General features: G+C 44.9%; 1 protein-coding gene across 1 annotated transcript in view; it reads right to left on the bottom strand.

The window, feature by feature from the left end:
• The window catches only part of LOC139459335 (sodium/mannose cotransporter SLC5A10-like), a 32,313-nt gene that overhangs the window by 3,514 nt on the left and 6,293 nt on the right, over window positions 1-22,506 (bottom strand). Inside the window, exons 3-12 of the mRNA XM_071240795.1 lie at window positions 20,763-20,867; window positions 14,479-14,538; window positions 14,163-14,267; window positions 12,743-12,848; window positions 12,440-12,520; window positions 11,027-11,232; window positions 9,896-10,031; window positions 8,494-8,601; window positions 2,241-2,391; window positions 682-850 (exon numbers count right to left, since the gene is read on the bottom strand). Coding sequence (XP_071096896.1) covers window positions 682-850; window positions 2,241-2,391; window positions 8,494-8,601; window positions 9,896-10,031; window positions 11,027-11,232; window positions 12,440-12,520; window positions 12,743-12,848; window positions 14,163-14,267; window positions 14,479-14,538; window positions 20,763-20,867 — 1,227 coding nt within the window. The remainder of the gene's footprint in view (window positions 1-681; window positions 851-2,240; window positions 2,392-8,493; window positions 8,602-9,895; window positions 10,032-11,026; window positions 11,233-12,439; window positions 12,521-12,742; window positions 12,849-14,162; window positions 14,268-14,478; window positions 14,539-20,762; window positions 20,868-22,506) is intronic.

A 22,506-nucleotide genomic window follows, 5' to 3' on the forward strand; every position in this document is an offset into this window, starting at 1 on the left:
GTGGTTAAAACGTTCGCTCTTCACGCCGAAGACTCAGGTTCGATTTCCCACACGGGTGCAATGTGTGAAGCCCATTTCTAGTGTCCCCTGCCATGATATTGCTGGATTATCGCTAAAAGCAGCGTAAAAGTATATACACTCACTCACTCACTCACTCACTCACTCACAATTGTGGTCCAGCTTTCACAGCTCTTCACCGAAGCTCCCAGAGTCTCCTTGTTATGGTTCGAGTCTGCTCGTACCCCCCTGGGCTCTGTCAGCACCATAGCGTTTCTCGTTGTCATGACGATAGTGAGCAACAGATGTCTCCCACTGATGACTAGTGACCACCCTCCTCATGATATGAGTGAGATTCTTTTGAAAACGCACACACGCACATCCACGAAACCACGCACCCACGCACCCATATACCCACGCACCCACATACGTATACCAACGCACCCACATTCCCACGCACCCAGATACCAACGCATCCAAACACCCACGCAGCTACGTACCCACATACCGACGCACCCACATACCGACGCACCCTAATGCATATACCAACGCATCCACACTCCCACGCACCCACGCACCAACATACCAACGCATCCAAACACCAACATACCAACACATCCAAACACCCACGCACCCAAACAACCACGAGTCTAATATTGAGAAAAGAACACTTCATCAACTTACGTTTTCGTTCATTCTTTTCCACAAAATGGCCCACAGGAACAGCGCCCCTATCGGCGTTCCCAGATAACCCTGTACTGCCTGGATGTATGTGAAGAGTTGTCCCCCCGCTGAGGACTTGACCAATGGGATCCACAGAATACTGACCGCACACAGAAATACCACCGACACCCTGTAGGAAAATGAGAAAATTGAGTGAACGAGTGTCGTTTTACGTCGCAGTCAGTAATATTAAGGCTGCATCATGTGTCTGTAGATACTCTGAGTGCACAAAAGAGCGATTCACAAGATATGTACTTTCAGGAATGGCATTTCGCGCTCTCTGTTTATCAAATAAAGCAAGCTATGACAAGTATGTTGTTATCATATTAATATTCCACTATATATAGTTACGTTGAAACGTTGTATTAAATATTGGTGTAAATTGTTAAAAATGCTAAGTTCCCGGTATCCAAGAAATTGTTATGAAAATGTTATTTCAGGCATGTAACAAGGACAAAACCAACATGGTTTCAAAGATGGAGTCCCTTCTTTATAAGTATGGTCAAGAATCATTTATAGCAGAATTTATTTGCAGGTTAGATGTCACCCATCAACAGGTTTGACACGCTGAGATGTTTGGAAGCACAAGGATGTTTCATTATTCAAAACTCAATTTCCGTTGAGCCTTATAGAAATGCAGTAACTGTTACAATAAGTACATTCAGGTATATTGTAGCAAAGCTCCGCTGTAGCTTACCTCAGCTGTATGTGCACGTAATTAGTGAGTGAGTGAGTTGGATTTAACGCCGCTTTTAACAATATTCCAGTTATATCGCGGCGTGCCAGCTTAATGTGGGAGGAAAGCCCGAAGTGATGGAGGTCTCAGATGTTTACCACTTAGGTGAAACCCACGAGCTCGGGTATGGTGCTGACAAACCAAGAAACATAATCCGGGCGAACCTGGATTCGAACCCACAATCATAGGTTTCTTGTGTGCCCAAGGGACGCAAGTCTGCACAGCGAATCGCGGCGCCTTAGACGACTGGGCCACCCGTGCCCCCGTACACTACATAGAGAACAAAGACAATGCAAGGTTTGTAATCTGGGCTATGTGGAGACAGAGTTCCATTTTGTGCTAATCTGCAATGTGTATACATATCTCCGCTAAATATACTTACTCCAGAACTATTATGTCCATCCATCGCTGAGAAAATTTAATATACTCATGCCTACCCAACTGAAACAGGTTTAATTTATTTAGCTACCTTTATCTACCATGCAATGAATGTTAGGGAACTTATAGTATTATTATCTGCAAGCGTTAAACTCATTTTCAAGGTTTTGTTCTGACGGTAATAATAGAGATGAGTACTTTATATTTATCAAGCAAGAGGTCGTTATGTGTCTAAATTGGCCTTCCGAATGCAGAGGCGAAACTAGGATTTTGAGAGTCAAGACGTGAACAAAATACATCAAAGGTCTGTCAAAGGTTGGTGTCTGAAAAAGGGGGACGGTGGGCACTTTTGGAATTATCGACATCTGATATTGAGCAATTGCACTTTGTTGTCACAAAATGTTACCTTCCAACAATGAGCAGCTCCCTCTGTCGGGCTCTAGGGCGCATGCGCCGCCAGAGGTCCATGGTGAAGAGCGTGCTGGCGCTGTTGAAGATGGAGGTCAGGGAACTCATGATGGCCGACAGCATCACTGCCATCATCAGACCTCGCAGACCTACATGGGAGAAGGGAAGAGGTCAACATGACTTGCAGACCTACATGGGAGAAGGGAAGACGCCAACATGACTCACAGACCTACACGGGAGAAGGGAAGACGCCAACATGACTCGCAGATCTACACGGGAGAAGGGAAGAAGCTAACATGACTCGCAGACCTCCACGGGAGAAGGGAAGACGCCAACATGACTCGCAGACCTACACGGGAGAAGGGAGGAAGTCAACATGACTCGCAGACCTACACGGGAGAAGGGAGGAAGTCAACATGACTCGCAGACCTCCACGGGAGAAGGGAAGACGCCAACATGACTCGCAGACCTACACGGGAGAAGGGAGGAAGTCAACATGACTCGCAGACCTACACGGGAGAAGGGAGGAAGTCAACATGACTCGCAGACCTACACGGGAGAAGGGAAGACGCCAACATGACTCGCAGACCTACACGGGAGAAGGGAGGAAGTCAACATGACTCGCAGACCTACACGGGAGAAGGGGAGAAGTCAACATGACTCGCAGACCTACACGGGAGAAGGGAGGAAGTCAACATGACTCCCTGACCTACACGGGAGAAGGGAAGAAGCCAACATGACTCCCTGACCTACACGGGAGAAGGGAGGAAGTCAACATGACTCCCTGACCTACACGAGAAAAGGGAGGAAGTCAACATGACTCCCTGACCTACACGGGAGAAGGGAAGAAGCCAACATGACTCGCAGACCTACACGGGAGAAGGGAAGAAGTCAACATGACTCGCAGACCTACACGGGAGAAGGGAAGAAGTCAACATGACTCCCTGACCTACACGGGAGAAGGGAAGAAGCCAACATGACTCGCAGACCTACACGGGAGAAGGGAAGAAGCCAACATGACTCGCAGACCTACACGGGAGAAGGGAGGAAGTCAACATGACTCCCTGACCTACACGGGAGAAGAGAAGAAGCCAACATGACTCGCAGACCTACACGGGAGAAGGGAAGAAGCCAACATGACTCCCTGACCTACACGGGAGAAGGGAAGAAGCCAACAGGACTCGCAGACCTACACGGGAGAAGGGAAGAAGTCAACAGGACTCGCAGACCTACACGGGAGAAGGGGAGAAGTCAACATGAAACCCAGGGGTGAAATTGTAATGTTTATAAATTTGATATGAATCTTTTCGGGCTTTTTTTTTAGAATCACATCAATAACGTGGTACTGTTTAAGGTAACCTAATACAAGTTTTGGGACGTACGTATGCTGGGATATTTGTCGACGCATGTGTTGAGATTAAGTACCACGGTATATGTGTAAATACTCTGGTGTATGTGTCGAGATGTGAATACTCTGATGTATGTGTCGAGATGTGAATACTCTGATGTATGTGTCGAGATGTGAATACTCTGATGTATGTGTCGAGATGTGAATACTCTGATGTATGTGTCGAGATGTAAATACTCTGATGTATGTGTCGAGATGTAAATACTCTGATGTATGTGTCGAGATGTAAATACCCTGATGTATGTGTCGAGATGTAAATACTCTGATGTATGTGTCGAGATGTAAATACTCTGATGTATGTGTCGAGATGTAAATACTCTGATGTATGTGTCGAGATGTGAATACTCTGATGTATGTGTCGAGATGCAAATACTCTGATGTATGTGTCGAGATGTAAATACTCTGATGTATGTGTCGAGATGTAAATACTCTGATGTATGTGTCGAGATGTAAATACTCTGATGTATGTGTCGAGATGTAAATACTCTGATGTATGTGTCGAGATGTGAATACTCTGATGTATGTGTTGAGATGTGAATACTCTGATGTATGTGTTGAGATGTGAATACTCTGGTGTATGTGTCGAGATGTGAATACTCTGGTGTATGTGTCGAGATGTGAATACTCTGATGTATGTGTCGAGATGTAAATATTTTGATGTATGTGTCGAGATGTGAATACTCTGGTGTATGTGTCGAGATGTGAATACTCTGATGTATGTGTCGAGATGTAAATACTCTGATGTATGTGTCGAGATGTAAATACTCTGATGTATGTGTCGAGATGTGAATACTCTGATGTATGTGTCGAGATGTGAATACTCTGATGTATGTGTTGAGATGTGAATACTCTGATGTATGTGTCGAGATGTAAATACTCTGATGTATGTGTCGAGATGTAAATACTCTGATGTATGTGTCGAGATGTAAATACCCTGATGTATGTGTCGAGATGTGAATACTCTGATGTATGTGTCGAGATGTAAATACTCTGATGTATGTGTCGAGATGTGAATACTCTGGTGTATGTGTCGAGATGTGAATACTCTGATGTATGTGTCGAGATGTGAATACTCTGATGTATGTGTCGAGATGTCAATACTCTGATGTATGTGTCGAGATGTGAATACTCCGATGTATGTGTCGAGATGTGAATACTCTGATGTATGTGTTGAGATGTCATAGCCCCGTGCATGTGTGGAGATGTGAGCACCACCGTGCATTTGTCGAGGTGTAAATACACTGCTTCATGTGTCGAAATATAAGCGTACCGGTGCATATGTGGATATTTAACCACCGGGGTGCACCGCGGTGCATGTGACGAGACTTAAGCATTGCGATGCATGCGTCGAGATGTCAAGACTCTGATTCATGTGTCAAGACGTAAGCACCGCGGTGCATGTGTCGAGGTGTAAACACCGTGGTGCATGTGTCGAGGTGTAAACACCGTGGTGCATGTGTCGAGGTGTAAGCACCGTGGTGCATGTGTCGAGGTGTAAGCACCGTGGTGCATGTGTCGAGGTGTAAACACCGCGGTGCATGTGTCAAGACGTAAACACCGTGGTGCATGTGTCGAGGTGTAAACACCGTGGTGCATGTGTCGAGGTGTAAACACCGTGGTGCATGTGTCGAGGTGTAAGCACCGTGGTGCATGTGTCGAGGTGTAAGCACCGTGGTGCATGTGTCGAGGTGTAAACACCGCGGTGCATGTGTCAAGACGTAAGCACCGCGGTGCATGTGTCGAGGTGTAAACACCGTGGTGCATGTGTCGAGGTGTAAACACCGCGGTGCATGTGTCGAGGTGTAAGCACCGCGGTGCATGTGTCAAGACGTAAACACCGTGGTGCATGTGTCAAGACGTAAACACCGCGGTGCATGTGTCGAGGTGTAAACACCGCGGTGCATGTGTCAAGACGTAAACACCGTGGTGCATGTGTCGAGGTGTAAACACCGCGGTGCATGTGTCAAGACGTAAACACCGCGGTGCATGTGTCAAGACGTAAACACCGTGGTGCATGTGTCAAGACGTAAACACCGTGGTGCATGTGTCAAGACGTAAACACCGCGGTGCATGTGTCAAGACGTAAACACCGCGGTGCATGTGTCAAGACGTAAACACCGTGGTGCATGTGTCAAGACGTAAACACCGCGGTGCATGTGTCAAGACGTAAACACCGCGGTGCATGTGTCGAGGTGTAAACACCGTGGTGCATGTGTCGAGGTGTAAACACCGTGGTGCATGTGTCGAGGTGTAAACACCGTGGTGCATGTGTCAAGACGTAAACACCGCGGTGCATGTGTCAAGACGTAAACACCGCGGTGCATGTGTCAAGACGTAAACACCGCGGTGCATGTGTCAAGACGTAAACACCGCGGTGCATGTGTCAAGACGTAAACACCGTGGTGCATGTGTCAACACGTAAACACCGTGGTGCATGTGTCAAGACGTAAACACCGCGGTGCATGTGTCGAGGTGTAAGCACCGCGGTGCATGTGTCGAGGTGTAAGCACCGTGGTGCATGTGTCAAGACGTAAACACCGTGGTGCATGTGTCAAGACGTAAACACCGCGGTGCATGTGTCAAGACGTAAACACCGTGGTGCATGTGTCAAGACGTAAACACCGTGGTGCATGTGTCGAGGTGTAAGCACCGCGGTGCATGTGTCAAGACGTAAACACCGCGGTGCATGTGTCGAGGTGTAAACACCGCGGTGCATGTGTCAAGACGTAAACACCGTGGTGCATGTGTCAAGACGTAAACACCGCGGTGCATGTGTCAAGACGTAAACACCGTGGTGCATGTGTCGAGGTGTAAGCACCGCGGTGCATGTGTCAAGACGTAAACACCGCGGTGCATGTGTCGAGGTGTAAGCACCGTGGTGCATGTGTCAAGACGTAAACACCGCGGTGCATGTGTCGAGGTGTAAGCACCGCGGTGCATGTGTCGAGGTGTAAACACCGCGGTGCATGTGTCGAGGTGTAAGCACCGTGGTGCATGTGTCAAGACGTAAACACCGCGGTGCATGTGTCAAGACGTAAACACCGCGGTGCATGTGTCGAGGTGTAAACACCGCGGTGCATGTGTCGAGGTGTAAGCACCGTGGTGCATGTGTCAAGACGTAAACACCGCGGTGCATGTGTCAAGACGTAAACACCGTGGTGCATGTGTCGAGATGTAAACACCGCAGTGCATGTGTCGAGGTGTAAACACCGCGGTGCATGTGTCGAGGTGTAAGCACCGTGGTGCATGTGTCAAGACGTAAACACCGTGGTGCATGTGTCAAGACGTAAACACCGTGGTGCATGTGTCGAGATGTAAACACCGCGGTGCATGTGTCGAGGTGTAAACACCGCGGTGCATGTGTCGAGGTGTAAACACCGTGGTGCATGTGTCAAGACGTAAACACCGTGGTGCATGTGTCAAGACGTAAACACCGCGGTGCATGTGTCGAGGTGTAAACACCGTGGTGCATGTGTCGAGGTGTAAGCACCGTGGTGCATGTGTCGAGGTGTAAACACCGCGGTGCATGTGTCAAGACGTAAACACCGTGGTGCATGTGTCAAGACGTAAACACCGCGGTGCATGTGTCGAGGTGTAAACACCGTGGTGCATGTGTCGAGGTGTAAGCACCGTGGTGCATGTGTCGAGGTGTAAACACCGCGGTGCATGTGTCAAGACGTAAACACCGCGGTGCATGTGTCGAGGTGTAAACACCGCGGTGCATGTGTCGAGGTGTAAACACCGTGGTGCATGTGTCGAGGTGTAAACACCGTGGTGCATGTGTCGAGGTGTAAGCACCGTGGTGCATGTGTCGAGGTGTAAACACCGCGGTGCATGTGTCGAGGTGTAAACACCGCGGTGCATGTGTCGAGGTGTAAACACCGTGGTGCATGTGTCGAGGTGTAAACACCGTGGTGCATGTGTCGAGGTGTAAACACCGTGGTGCATGTGTCAAGACGTAAACACCGTGGTGCATGTGTCAAGACGTAAACACCGTGGTGCATGTGTCAAGACGTAAACACCGTGGTGCATGTGTCAAGACGTAAACACCGCGGTGCATGTGTCGAGGTGTAAACACCGCGGTGCATGTGTCGAGGTGTAAACACCGTGGTGCATGTGTCAAGACGTAAACACCGCGGTGCATGTGTCGAGGTGTAAACACCGCGGTGCATGTGTCAAGACGTAAACACCGTGGTGCATGTGTCAAGACGTAAACACCGCGGTGCATGTGTCGAGGTGTAAGCACCGAGGTGCATGTGTCAAGATGTAAACACCGTGGTGCATGTGTCAAGACGTAAACACCGCGGTGCATGTGTCAAGACGTAAACACCGTGGTGCATGTGTCAAGACGTAAACACCGCGGTGCATGTGTCGAGGTGTAAGCACCGTGGTGCATGTGTCAAGACGTAAACACCGTGGTGCATGTGTCAAGACGTAAACACCGTGGTGCATGTGTCGAGGTGTAAGCACCGTGGTGCATGTGTCAAGACGTAAACACCGCGGTGCATGTGTCAAGACGTAAACACCGCGGTGCATGTGTCGAGGTGTAAACACCGTGGTGCATGTGTCGAGGTGTAAACACCGCGGTGCATGTGTCAAGACGTAAACACCGCGGTGCATGTGTCGAGGTGTAAACACCGCGGTGCATGTGTCGAGGTGTAAACACCGTGGTGCATGTGTCGAGGTGTAAGCACCGCGGTGCATGTGTCAAGATGTAAGCACCGCGGTGCATGTGTCGAGGTGTAAGCACCGCGGTGCATGTGTCAAGATGTAAGCATCGCGGTGCATGTGTCGAGGTGTAAGCACCGCGGGGCACGTGACTTAGGGCACGAGGGGGACCCACCAATCGGCATGATCTCGAGCACCAGCTTGGGGTAGGCGATGTTGGAGCAGCCCACGGGGTTCTCACAGTACCGCTCACACTCCTCTGGGTCCACACAGCCCACAGAATCTGGAAACACATCGGGTTGAATTCGCATAGAAATACTTACTAACCTCCAATGAACGTATCATATCGTCTATTGACGAAGAATAACACGTTTGAGTTTCTGTGGAATACCCGCCTAAATTGTATAGCCATCGAAGAACACATATTCTTCAACTGAACACGGAAGGTATCTACCGATGAACCTGCTTGACGTTTCTACAAAATAATAATCCGTCAGTGGGATTCGAACCTGCACCAGTCACGTGTGTCTTATGGTGAGTGGTGAAGGTGTTGAATTCATTCCTTGAACACGTTCCAACTGTTCCGTGGTTGTTGCTGTTCAGTTGTTAATAATTGTTTGCCTTCAGTTCACAGTTCTCCGACTGATCCTATCTGAATCACTTGAAACAATTACTGTACCATAACTTGTTGACTTACTGAAATAACTGATAGTTCAAAGGTGTTTGAGAAAGGCCGCACTCCAGCAATATTCCAGCGATATGACGGTGGTCTGGACCACATAATCCAGTGATTGACATCATGAGTGAGTGAGTATGGTTTTACGCTGCTTTTACCCATTTCGGGAATCTAACCCGGATCTTCGGCGTGACGAGCGAACGCTTTAACTACTAGGCTACCCCAGCGGCCCCTTGCACGTATTAGACTGCTGGCAGGATCAAGTCCACTTGAAGAGAAAATCTAACAATAAGTTTGTCCGTGACACAAGATAACTTACTGTATATTTGTTCTCTCTCTGTCTACATCTTCTGGGAAAAGGAGGTTGGCTCATATTCTGGCGGCGCGGTCAGGTAGCCTAGTGGTTGAAGTGTTCGCTCGTCACGCCTAAGACCCGGGTTCGATTCCCGACATGGGTACAAGGTGTGAGGCCAATTTCTGGTGTCCCCCGCCGTGATATTGCTGGAATTTTGCTAAAAGCGGCGTAAAACCATACTCACTCACTCACTCATAGTCTGGCTAATGTTCCAATATTACAGAACCTCTACAATAAGCCTTTTCTACACATTTAACCTTCGTGTAGATGTCAGTCCAGTGTGCGCTATCATAAACAAAGTCTACTTCTCTTTAATATAAATACATCTAAGAACTTTCAAAGCGATTTCGACAAGTTGTGTTCATGCCTTATGTGCAGGTCCTGTTGGCCAAGTCAAACATTGTGCTTTGCAAACTGCTTACTATTCATCAAGCAATTTTAAGTTAACATTTTCCAATAAGGTTTGCATAACAGTAAACACGACAAGACGCCAAGACGTTTCCATGGCAGTAGGGTATTGACATTTCCATGGCAATAGGGTATTACCTGGGTAGAGAGCGCGACTGATCATCCCTGGGTAGATCATGAGAAGTAGGGGGAGCAGCTTCAGGTAGCCAGACAGGATGGACGCCCCTTTGGCGTGAGACAGATCTTTGGCCGCCAAGGATCTCTGTACGATGACCTGGATAGAACCACACACCATCAGTCATGGCTACCAGTTCAGATGGTCATGTCAAACAAGACACACCGCGGTGACAGCTTCCCTCGTCTCCTCTACTAATGTGGTTTCTCCTGGAAGACTTACACACTTATTACCTAAGTTGAGGCATTAACAATTGGGGATTAATAAAGCACATTAACTCTAACCTTGAAAGGGGAATAACTGTTTCTGCCTTGCCTTGTCACAGCACCAGTACCAGAGTGAGTAAGTGAGTTGGGTTTAACACCGCTTTTAACAGTATTCCAGTTATATCACGGCGTGTCAGCTTAATGTGGGAGGAAAGCCCGAAGTGATGCAGGTCTCAGACGTTTACCACTTCGGTGAAACCCACGATTACGGGTATGGTGCTGACAAACCTAGAAACATAATCAGGGCGAACACCAGCACCAGAGGCAGCGTAGCGAGGATAAGATAACTCTGACATTGAAGGGAGATAACTGTGTCTGATTTACCTGGTCACAGCACCAGTACCAGAGGCTGCGTAGCGAGGATAAGATAACTCTGACATTGAAAGGAGGTAACTGTGTCTGCTTTACCTGGTCACAGCACCAGTACCAGAGGCAGCGTAGCGAGGATAAGATAACTCTGACATTGAAGGGAGATAACTGTGTCTGCTTTACCTGGTCACAGCACCAGTACCAGAGGCAGCGTAGCGAGGATAAGATAACTCTGACATTGAAGGGAGGTAACTGTGTCTGCTTTACCTGGTCACAGCACCAGTACCAGAGGCAGCGTAGCGAGGATAAGATAACTCTGACATTGAAGGGAGGTAACTGTGTCTGCTTTACCTGGTCACAGCACCAGTACCAGAGGCAGCGTAGCGAGGATAAGATAACTCTGACATTGAAGGGAGATAACTGTGTCTGCTTTACCTGGTCACGGCACCAGTAGCAGAGGCAGCGTAGCGAGGATAAGATAACTCTGACAATGAAGTGAGATAACAGTGTCTGCTTTACCTGGTCACAGCACCAGTACCAGAGGCAGCCGAGCGACGACTGGAGCAACAATCCGGGCCAGGGGTTGTCGGAGTAGAGGGGGTCACGTAGGATATGGAACGCGTCGTCCCGGGGGTTGCCGCAAGTCGTGTTGTTACCCCTCACGCTTGGAACAGCATTCATATACAGGTGCTCGAGGTTGTCGAATCCGCCTATCTTCACAAAACCTGATAAACCCAAACAACATTCCACAATAGGAGAGGCAGAATAGTAACGACTCCTCAACGATGATATACTAGATTGAGGGTCAGCTGAGTGAGTGAGTGAGTTGGGTTTAACGCCGCTTTTAACAGTATTCCAGTTATATCACGGCGTGTCAGCTTAAGGTTTGGAGGAAAGCCCGAAGTGATGCAGGTCTTAGAGGTTTACGACTTTGGTGAAACCCACAAGCACGGGTATGGTGCTGACAAACCTTGAAACATAATCGTGGCGAACCGGGATTCGAACCCACAATCATAGGTTTCTGGCGTGCCCAAGGGACGCAACTCTGCACAGCGAATCGCGGCGCCTTAGACGACTGCGCCACCCGTGCCCCCCAGGACCAGCTTAGGGTGGAGGGGAGGGTACATTTACTCTTATTTCCTTAAATTGTTATTACTTCCCCAGTCACCCATTTGATGATTAACAGAAGCCATTTTATTACATTTTAGATTATGATACTGTGACCATTTCAGTCGACTGTGTTTTGTCTCAGCGGAAATCTGTGTTCACTTGGATATTTTCTTAATGCCACAGTTACATTTCATTCGGGTCCACTCGTCCTATTCCGGTACTTACACACAACCTCGGGCAGAATTGGCGTAGGGATATATTGCGTGTAAACCGCGTAACGCCAGATCCCGCCGCTTATAGTTCGTATTTTATGACGACCATATTTGAAGAAGGTTCACGACGGCCGCCATGTTGTGTTGTCCTATGTCACAGTCCGACCCCTGCTTGCGCAAGCTGAGGTATTATTGGACGAGTCGAGCTGGGCTAGTTTCAACTATTTTACTTACAACTTACAACTAATTTGGATTTTTGGCAATATTTACTGTGGTTTAACACTACTGGCGGTCTCTACGGTGTATTATGAGATATAAGTACACATAAAGAGTAGTTAGAGTTTTTGTACTGCAGTACTTTTAACCATGTCCACATTCCGATTGGTTTGTGGTGTTTTTTTGTTTTCTACGTCACGGAAAGGACCGAGTGGTGACGAAAACCTTAACCTGCAATTCATGTACAATACATGTATGTAAAGCCATTTCTTGTTGTCACCTGCCATTGATCGAATTATGCTAAAGCGGCGAACAAAACACGTCATATTATTTATCCACCTTTTCTGCAAATCATGTAAAGTAAGGAGCGGATGGACTATGGAACTATTCCCACCTAGAACTGCCAGGATGATGGCGCCAATAGTCATGACGACCGTCTGGAACGTGTCTGTGTAGATAACAGCTGCCAGGCCACCTGCGGTCAGAGAAACAAGAAACAGTACAGAGAGCTCGACATGATCAACGTATTGCGTGGGGACTAACACAGTTGAGGATTTGACTCTGATCAGTACTGTACAGAAACTTGTCAGTCAGCCTTATCTGTCGCCGTCCACCAATCGTGTAGTATCCGCATGATGAATGCAAACATGCTCTCTGCGTAGATGCTGACCTACAGTACCGGACATAACTAACTCACCTAGTATAGTGTATATGCCCGTGATGACAAGCAGACCCACTATAGAGATGTACATGTTCCATCCCAGAGCTAGCTTGATGAACAGACCTCCTGCGTAGATGCTGACCTACAGTACCGGACAAAGCATGTGTTTAATAAAGCAAATATTACAGATTCTACTATGATTTTAGAAAATATTCGATTCGAGAGGTTTCAAATAAAAATAATCACCTCTAAATGAAACAGTTGATTTGACAGCCGCGACACCGTGGCAGCTAACATTCCTAAACAATTACACCTTTCTCAGTCATGGTCGGAAGGCATTTATACGTCATGACAAGGTTGCGGTTACTACAATCTTTAAAGTATGCATGAAAGTACATTTGTGCCAGAAAAGTCTTATAATATCCATATTTAATCCAAATACGAACAGGTATTACAAAGGTTATTGAAAGGTTAATTAACCAATATTGAAAGAAAAAGCAAATTCATTATCAAATCAATGTGTTAAACCGTTGCAAATATTACATTTAGATGTGCAGGTAAGATGTAGTCGGCATATATGGTAACGACATTACAGATGGTGACATTACAGATAGCGACGTCATTACAAACAGTGATATCATCACAGATGGTTACGACATTACAGCTGATGACAACATTACAAATAGTGACGTCATTACAGATGGCTACGACATTACAGCTGATGACGACATTACATAGAGTGACATCATCACAGATGGGGACATTACAGATAGCGACGTCATTACAAACAGTGACATCATCACAGATGGTTACGACATTACAAATAGTGACGTCATTACAGATGGTGACGACATTACAAATAGTGACGTCACTACAGATGGTGACGACATTACAGCTGATGACGACATTACAAATAGTGACGTCATTACAGATGGTGACGACATCACAAATAGTGACGACATTACAGCTGATGACGACATTACATATAGTGACGTCATTTCAGATGGTTTCGACATTACAGCTGATGACGACATTACATATAGTGACGTCATTACAGATGGTTACGACATTACAGCTGATGACGACATTACATATAGTGACGTCATCACAGATGGTGACATTACAGATAGCGACGTCATTACAAACAGTGACATCATCACAGATGGTTACGACATTACAGCTGATGACGACATTACAAATAGTGACGTCATTACAGATGGTGACGACATTACAGCTGATGACGACATTACATATAGTGACGTCACTAGGAAGGTTACGACATTACAGCTGATGACGACATTACAAATAGTGACGTCACTAGGATGGTTACGACATTACAGCTGATGACGACATTACAAATAGTGACGTCACTAGGATGGTGACGACATTACAGCCGATGACGACATAACATATAATGGTAGTAGACATAGTAGATGGTGACAGGTGCCTCCCTCACCGCAAGCTTGGTGACGATGTACAGCACGAGTGACAGGACGCTGAGATAGAGCCGCAGTCGCTGACCCCCAAACCTCTTCGCCATATACTCAGGGAGGGTGTACACCTGAGGCAGATAACAGGTGTGTACACAACAGTGAGGTATCAAATCATAGTCTGGAAAATAATACAGGATTAACTTGACATGGGCTCCTGTGTCCGTCTCCTCAAATTTAACGATGAATGAGTCAAACTATCGCATATTTGAATATTCAAAAGCAAACATTGTCAATTGGAGATATTTCAGAGAGCCAAAGAACAGTATGCTAAATACTCACCCCGGCTGATATGTAGACTGGCAGGAACAACCATCCTAGACACAGAACCAGAGGCATAGACTGAAACATAGACAGGTGTCAACATCAGTCCTTCTCACAGAACCAGCGGCATAGACTGAAACATAGACAGGTGTCAACATCAGACCTTCTCACAGAACCAGCGGCATAGACTGAAACATAGACAGGTGTCAACATCAGACCTTCTCACAGAACCAGCGGCATAGACTGAAACATAGACAGGTGTTAACATTGGCCTTGACACAGATCCTGAGGCATAGACTGAAACATAGACAGGTGTCAACATCAGTCCTTCACACAGAACCAGCGGCATAGACTGAAACATAGACAGGTGTCAACATCAGACCTTCACACAGAACCAGCGGCATAGACTGAAACAAGCAGAGGTGTCAACATTGGCCTTGACATAGATCCAGAGGCATAGACTGAAACATAGACAGGTGTCAACATCAGACCTTCTCACAGAACCAGCGGCATAGACTGAAACATAGACAGGTGTCAACATCAGACCTTCTCACAGAACCAGCGGCATAGACTGAAACATAGACAGGTGTCAACATCAGACCTTCACACAGAACCAGCGGCATAGACTGAAACATAGACAGGTGTCAACATCAGTCCTTCACACAGAACCAGCGGCATAGACTGAAACATACACAGGTGTCAACATCAGACCTTCTCACAGAACCAGCGGCATAGACTGAAACATAGACAGGTGTTAACATTGGCCTTGACACAGATCCAGAGGCATAGACTGAAACATTCAGATGTGTCAACATTAGCCTTGACACGGAACCAGGGTCATAGACTGAAACATAGACAGGTGTCAAAATTAGCCTTGACACAGAACCAGGGGCATAGACTGAAACAAGCAGATGTGTCAACATTGGCCGTAACACAGAACCAGAGGCATAGACTGAAACATAGACAGGTGTCAACATCAGTCCTTCACACAGAACCAGCGGCATAGACTGAAACAAGCAGAGGTGTCAACATTGGCCTTGACATAGATCCAGAGGCATAGACTGAAACATACACAGGTGTCAACATTGGCCTTGACACAGATCCAGAGGCATAGACTGAAACATACACAGGTGTCAACATTAGCCTTCACACAGATCCAGAGGCATAGACTGAAACATTCAGAGGTGTTAACATTAGCCTTGACACAGAACCAGAGGCATAGACTGAAACATTCAGATGTGTCAACATTAGCCTTAACACAGAACCAGAGGCATAGACTGAAACATAGACAGGTGTCAACATTGGCCTTGACACAGATCCAGTGGCATAGACTGAAACAAGCAGAGGTGTTAACATTAGCCTTGACACAGAACCAGAGGCATAGACTGAAACATTCAGATGAGTCAACATTAGCCTTGACACAGAACCAGAGGTATAAGATGACTAAGACATCTCCGAGCTAGAGGCATAGACTGAAACATCAGCCCGACAGCGTAGACTGATATTTATTCTATCACCCACTGGTCTGTCACCCCATCTGGCATAGTGCTGACTGCTGCTTTCTCCAGCTGAATGACTAAATAAAGGATTGCATTAACGTAAATATCCCCCGGCGTGTCGGCATTCTTGCCATTGCCGATTGCTGAAATGGAGGCATTTTATCATACAAATACAATTTTTTTATTGAACATGATCTTCTGAGACTCCTTTATGACCAAGTATATACAGCTGTTTACAGAATAACAATATATAGAAATTGTCAATGCAAGAGAATAACCAGCCTAGCTTTTCTGCCGAAATAGATTCCACTTGGTGTAAAGGGCAAAGAGCTGTCGCAAATATATGAATGAACCGTTGAAAATCAGTGATCGCGAAAAACAAAGCATGTCCTGCCCTACCGGTAGCACCTGCCATTCATACAATTTGCATTAAAAGGTATTTATTGCCTGGAGCATCACAGCAGCACAGCTATGCGACGTCAGCCTGTAAACAAACCAGACAATCAAGTGATTGATGAACCAGAAAATGCACTGACACAAGAGAATCATTACTGATTTTGTTGAAACCAATAAAGACGGTATGTTAATTTTGAATTACGTCTGCCGTGTACAAGTGGAGAAATATTGCTGCTTATAAATAAAGAAAAACGTTAAGAAATATATTCGTTGGGCGCAGTTTTAAAGTCTCGGCCTATACATTTCACTGCCATTTGTTGGTGTTCGGCATGACACATCTTCCAAGCAGCTGATCACCTGACGAGAGTCTCTATGGCTTCCTTAGCATTTGTCTGATAAATAGCCCAATGACACTGACAGGGAAAACATACCGCTGATCATCTCAATGATAAAGTGTGACACCGCTTCCGGACGGAATTTGACTCTTGCTTTTTACACCAAGGCAATGAAACCTTTCAGGAAATCTTTGATTTTGTTTGCAGTACAACTGGTGGCATCATGGTGGCTATATTTCTCATTTATCGGTCATCGGTCATATTTGCTGAAGCCATGCAGTGTATGAAACTACGATGCGAGGTCCAGAAGGATGGATGGATGTATGGATGGATGGACGGACGGATGGTCGGATAATGAATTGATTGGTGGATGGATTGATGGTTGGGTGATAGATGGGTGGATGGACAGCCATTTACACAGATGTTTATAATTGTTCTGTCCATTTACACGAACATACTCGAGTGGGGGAGATTTTGTAATAAAACCAGATATTTTTTATTAATAATATTTTTATTAGCCAAGATACTTTTTTCCAATTATTCTTTTCTTTCATTTCCAACAGTATGACCCATAATTTTCTCTTCGATAAAATCCCAGGCTCCCTAGAATGTCAAATGTTTGGCCGTTAAAGCCGACAAAAATGTTTCTATGGGAGAGTTCCTATTTATCTTTGTGTAATTAAAATGCAAATGGAGTGAAAAATGAAACGAGAAAATCCAATGTATATTAAACAATTAGTCCGAGCATATTTCTTAATGAGTAATTTACTGATACAAAAGTTGTGGACAAAAGCTGGATGTACACATGAACGAGTTTTGCTGTGGTTAGTTTCAATAAACACGTAGCTCCCATCCTAAACCCTCGCCAACCATCACATCTGTGCAGGTGGAACCTGTGAATGCAATACATGTGTAAATGACATGGGACTACAATAATACGTCTTTGAATGCATTAAGAAGTCCGTAAATGCACTAAGATGTCTGTGAATGCAGTAAGATATAAACTGACGGCCAAAAGAAACGTTATCAACTTTAACTGATTTGCCACTTTGAAACAAAGATGCCAACCTGTTCAAAAACAGTAAAGAACACATCTCACGAATACAGCCTTAATGTTCTCTGTCGTTCTTTGCACGTGCTTTGCGGATTTGGGGAGATATTGGTGTTTGTCAGCATTTTTTTTAAACATTCTTTCCCAAATTATCGTGCAATTTCCGGGTATAAATGACGCAAGGAGGATCTGTTCCCTATCATTGGTTGCGATGATAAACACCAACGAACATGCCATGACTGACCGCTGTCCAGAGGGAGAGAGCCATAGATATGCTGCAGATGGGAGCGACACAGAGAGTGGTTGCCTTTAACATGAACTGCTCCAAGAGGACCATTACCAGACTGGTCGCACGTCTCCGACAGACTTGCAGAACCGCAGACAGACCACGGAGTGGCAGACCAAAGGTCACGACCCCGCAGGATGACCGCTATTTACGGGTACCTCATCTGAGGAACAGATTTCTTACTGTGACGTCATCAGCTGCCAACAGTTTAGGACATCCGGTCAGCAGACAAACAGTGACCAGACGACTACGGCATTATGGTCTCCGGGCTTATCGCCCTTTCAAGGGCATGACCTTGACCCGTCAAAATAGATGTGCCAGATTGACGTGGTGCAGGCAAACTCAGCGATGGCAACAAAGGGAATGGCGGCGAGTGCTGTTTAGTGACGAGAGCAGGTTCCAACTCTTCAAACCTGATGGACGCGAGTTTATCGACGACGTGGTGAACGTACGGCTCCTTGTTGTGTCCAGGAGGTGGAACCTTACGGGGGCGGAAGTGTGATGGTCTGGGGCGGCATTTGCGGGGACGAGAAGACGGAACTTGTCATCATCGAAGGCAATCTGACAGCACAACGATACATTGACAATATCTTACGGCCAGTGGTTCTTCCTTTCATCGAAGATGCATTCGAAGATGCATTGCCGCTCATGGTGGTCATATCCCGTATTGAACGGTCTGGGCCGTCGTCACCTTAAAGTTGTAACCAATGTTGTTGATCGAATACTGGACGAATGACCCCTTGTCAAGAAATGTCCCTGTTGGAGGTCAAGGACTTTGTTGTTGAATTAGTAAATTCGCATTTCACTGTTCCGAATGATGAATTTTTACAATACAATTGTTATTGCTGCTTTAAATTGTGTTGGTCATATTTTATCCTAGAAATATCGTTGGTAACGTTTCTTTTGGCCGTCAGTTTATGTGACTGCACTAAGAAGTCTGTGATGAACTAATATATCTGTGACTGACTAAGAAGTCTGTGATGAACTAAGATATCTGTGACTACACTAAGAAGTCTGTGATGAACTAAGATATCTGTGAATACACTAATATGTCCGTGACTGCACTAAGATGTCTGTGTCTGTACTATGGCGTCCGTGACTGCACTAAGATGTCTGTGACTGCACTAATATATCTGTGAATACACTAAGATGGCTGTGACTGCACTAAGATGTCCGTGACTGCACTAAGATGTCTGTGACTGTACTAAGATGTCTGTGACTGCACTAAGATGTCTGTGAATACACATGTATGTCTGTGACTGCTCTAAGATGTCTGTGATTGTACTAAGATATCTGTGACAACACTAATATGTCTGTGATGAGCTAAGATGTCCGTGACTGCACTAAGAAGTCTGTGATGAGCTAAGATGTCCGTGACTGCACTAAGATGTATGTGACTGCACTAAGATGTCCGTGACTGCACTAATATGTCTGTGAATAGACTAATATGTCTGTGAATAGACTAATATTTGTGTGACTGTACTAAGATGTCTGTGACTGCACTAAGATGTCTGTGAATACACATGTATGTCTGTGACTGCTCTAAGATGTCTGTGATTGTACTAAGATATCTGTGACAACACTAATATGTCTGTGATGAGCTAAGATGTCCGTGACTGCACTAAGAAGTCTGTGATGAGCTAAGATGTCCGTGACTGCACTAAGATGTGTGTGACTGTACTAAGACGTCCGTGACTGCACTAATATGTCTGTGAATAGACTAATATGTCTGTGAATAGACTAATATGTGTGTGACTGTACTAAGATGTCTGTGACTGCACTAAGATGTCTGTGAATACACTTGTATGTCTGTGACTGCTCTAATATGTCTGTGACTGCACTAAGATGGCTGTGACAGTATTTCGGTGTCCATGGACATATTTGAATGAAATACGATACCTGTGAATGCGATACCAATCCGAAAACAGACGTTAAGCGTTTTCAGTTCGAAAAAAAGGTTTTACTTCACATTTAACCTTTATCTGAAGAAACATATCCAATATAGCACAACACTATTGTAAGAGTGACCGTTAGATTATCTGATATATCTCTGACAATGACAGAACGCCCACGATAATGTTCTCTTTATTGCCAGGCCTCGTAATTGCATTGTATTGTTTTATAGTACAAAAGAGATATACTACAAGTCGTTTTGCGTCAACTTTCAAATCCTTGACATTTATTGACTTGATTGGTTTCTGCTTACAAAACCAGGTTAGTCATCTGTATAACCTCTGTAGTCATAGGAGAATTGGTGACATATATATTCGACTATTTTCAACGGCAAACGGCGGGAGGGGGGTGTGGGAGTCTTGTGTTGGTGACTATGCTTCCCCGGCTGGGATTTCAGAGATGAAAACCTGGCTGAAAAAAAACACTGGCTGTCTCGACACACACAGAAATTAATAAATGATGGTTTTAATAAACACTGGCAAATGTGAAAGTATTAACATATACAGTAAACTACGTTTATAACAAACACGCTTATACCGAACTGACGGATATATGGAACTGTTTTGGGGTCCCGTCCATTTACTATATAGGCTTTATATGTACCTATAAGGAACTGCGGTTATAACGAACTAGAATTAGTGGTCCCCTTAGTTCGTTATAACCGTAGCTTACTGTATATATAAGTGATAATACCAAAATATGAATATGGGAAATTATTAATAAAATGATACTTTCTGAAATGTGTGAAAAATATGAAAATGTGAAAATGAAACAGATCTCACCATCCACTCATACGATACCATTGCAATTCCAGCTGCCGCCCCAGTCCCAGCTAGGCCGACGAAGTGTTCGCTGCCGATGTTGCTGGAGAAGAGAGATGCCCCGACCTGCAGTGAAGCGCACAAAATGTTCAGCCCGTTTCTGGTCTTCCCCTTCGTGATTTTGCTGGAATATTTGTAACAGCCCAGCCTGTGCCCCGTTTCACAAAGCTATGTTAGCGCTACGACTGTCGTAAGTCTGTGTTACAGTACGATCTCCTCAGCTGCGATCGCTTTGTGGAACGGAGCCCAGGGGAAACAAGTGGTCGATAGCATGAACAGCTATCTCGCCGTCGGGATACGATGATACACAATAAGCCATTATAATCGCGTTTTATGGCAAACAAACCTGGGAAGCGTGCGTGCGTGTGTGCGTGCGTGCGTGCGTGCACCAGGGCCGTCAAACCAAACACAGGCTTTCGTCAGCTTTCACCAGTATCTTAATACCATAATAATTGATCATTACTTTCGCCAGCTTTCACTAGTATCTTAATACCATAATACTTGTTCATTACTTTCGTCAGCTTTCACCAGTATCTTAATACCATAATCATTTTTCATTACTTTCGTCAGCTTTCACCAGTATCTTAATACCATAATACTTGTTCATTACTTTCGTCAGCTTTCACCAGTATCTTAATACCATAATCATTTTTCATTACTTTCGTCAGCTTTCACCAGTATCTTAATACCATAATACTTGTTCATTACTTTCGTCAGCTTTCACCAGTATCTTAATACCATAATACTTGTTCATTACTTTCGTCAGCTTTCACCAGTATCTTAATACCATAATCATTTTTCATTACTTTCGTCAGCTTTCACCAGTATCTTAATACCATAATCATTTTTCATTACTTTCGTCAGCTTTCACCAGTATCTTAACACCATAATACTTGTTCATTACTTTCGTCAGCTTTCACCAGTATCTTAATACCATAATCATTTTTCATTACTTTCGTCAGCTTTCACCAGTATCTTAACACCATAATACTTGTTCATTACTTTCGTCAGCTTTCACCAGTATCTTAATACCATAATACTTGGTCATTACTTTCGTCAGCTTTCACCAGTATCTTAATACCATAATACATGTTCATTACTTTAGTCAGCTTTCACTAGTATCTTAATACCATAATACTTGTTCATTACTTTCGTCAGCTTTCACTAGTATCTTAATACCATAATACTTGTTCATTACTTTCGTCAGCTTTCACCAGTATCTTAATACCATAATACATGTTCATTACTTTCGTCAGCTTTCACTAGTATCTTAATACCATAATACTTGTTCATTACTTTCGTCAGCTTTCACCAGTATCTTAATACCATAATACTTGTTCATTACTTTCGTCAGCTTTCACCAGTATCTTAATACCATAACACTTGTTCATTACTTTAGTTAGCTTTCACCAGTATCTTAATACCATAATCATTTTTCATTACTTTCGTCAGCTTTCACCAGTATCTTAATACCATAATCATTTTTCATTACTTTCGTCAGCTTTCACCAGTATCTTAATACCATAATACTTGTTCATTACTTTCGTCAGCTTTCACCAGTATCTTAATACCATAATACTTGATCATTACTTTCGTCAGCTTTCACCAGTATCTTAATACCATAATCATTTTTCATTACTTTCGTCAGCTTTCACCAGTATCTTAATACCATAATACTTGTTCATTACTTTCGTCAGCTTTCACC

This window comes from Haliotis cracherodii, unplaced genomic scaffold (genome assembly GCF_022045235.1).
Source record: "Haliotis cracherodii isolate W230 unplaced genomic scaffold, xgHalCrac1.p SCAF_13, whole genome shotgun sequence".
NCBI lineage: Eukaryota > Metazoa > Mollusca > Gastropoda > Lepetellida > Haliotidae > Haliotis > Haliotis cracherodii.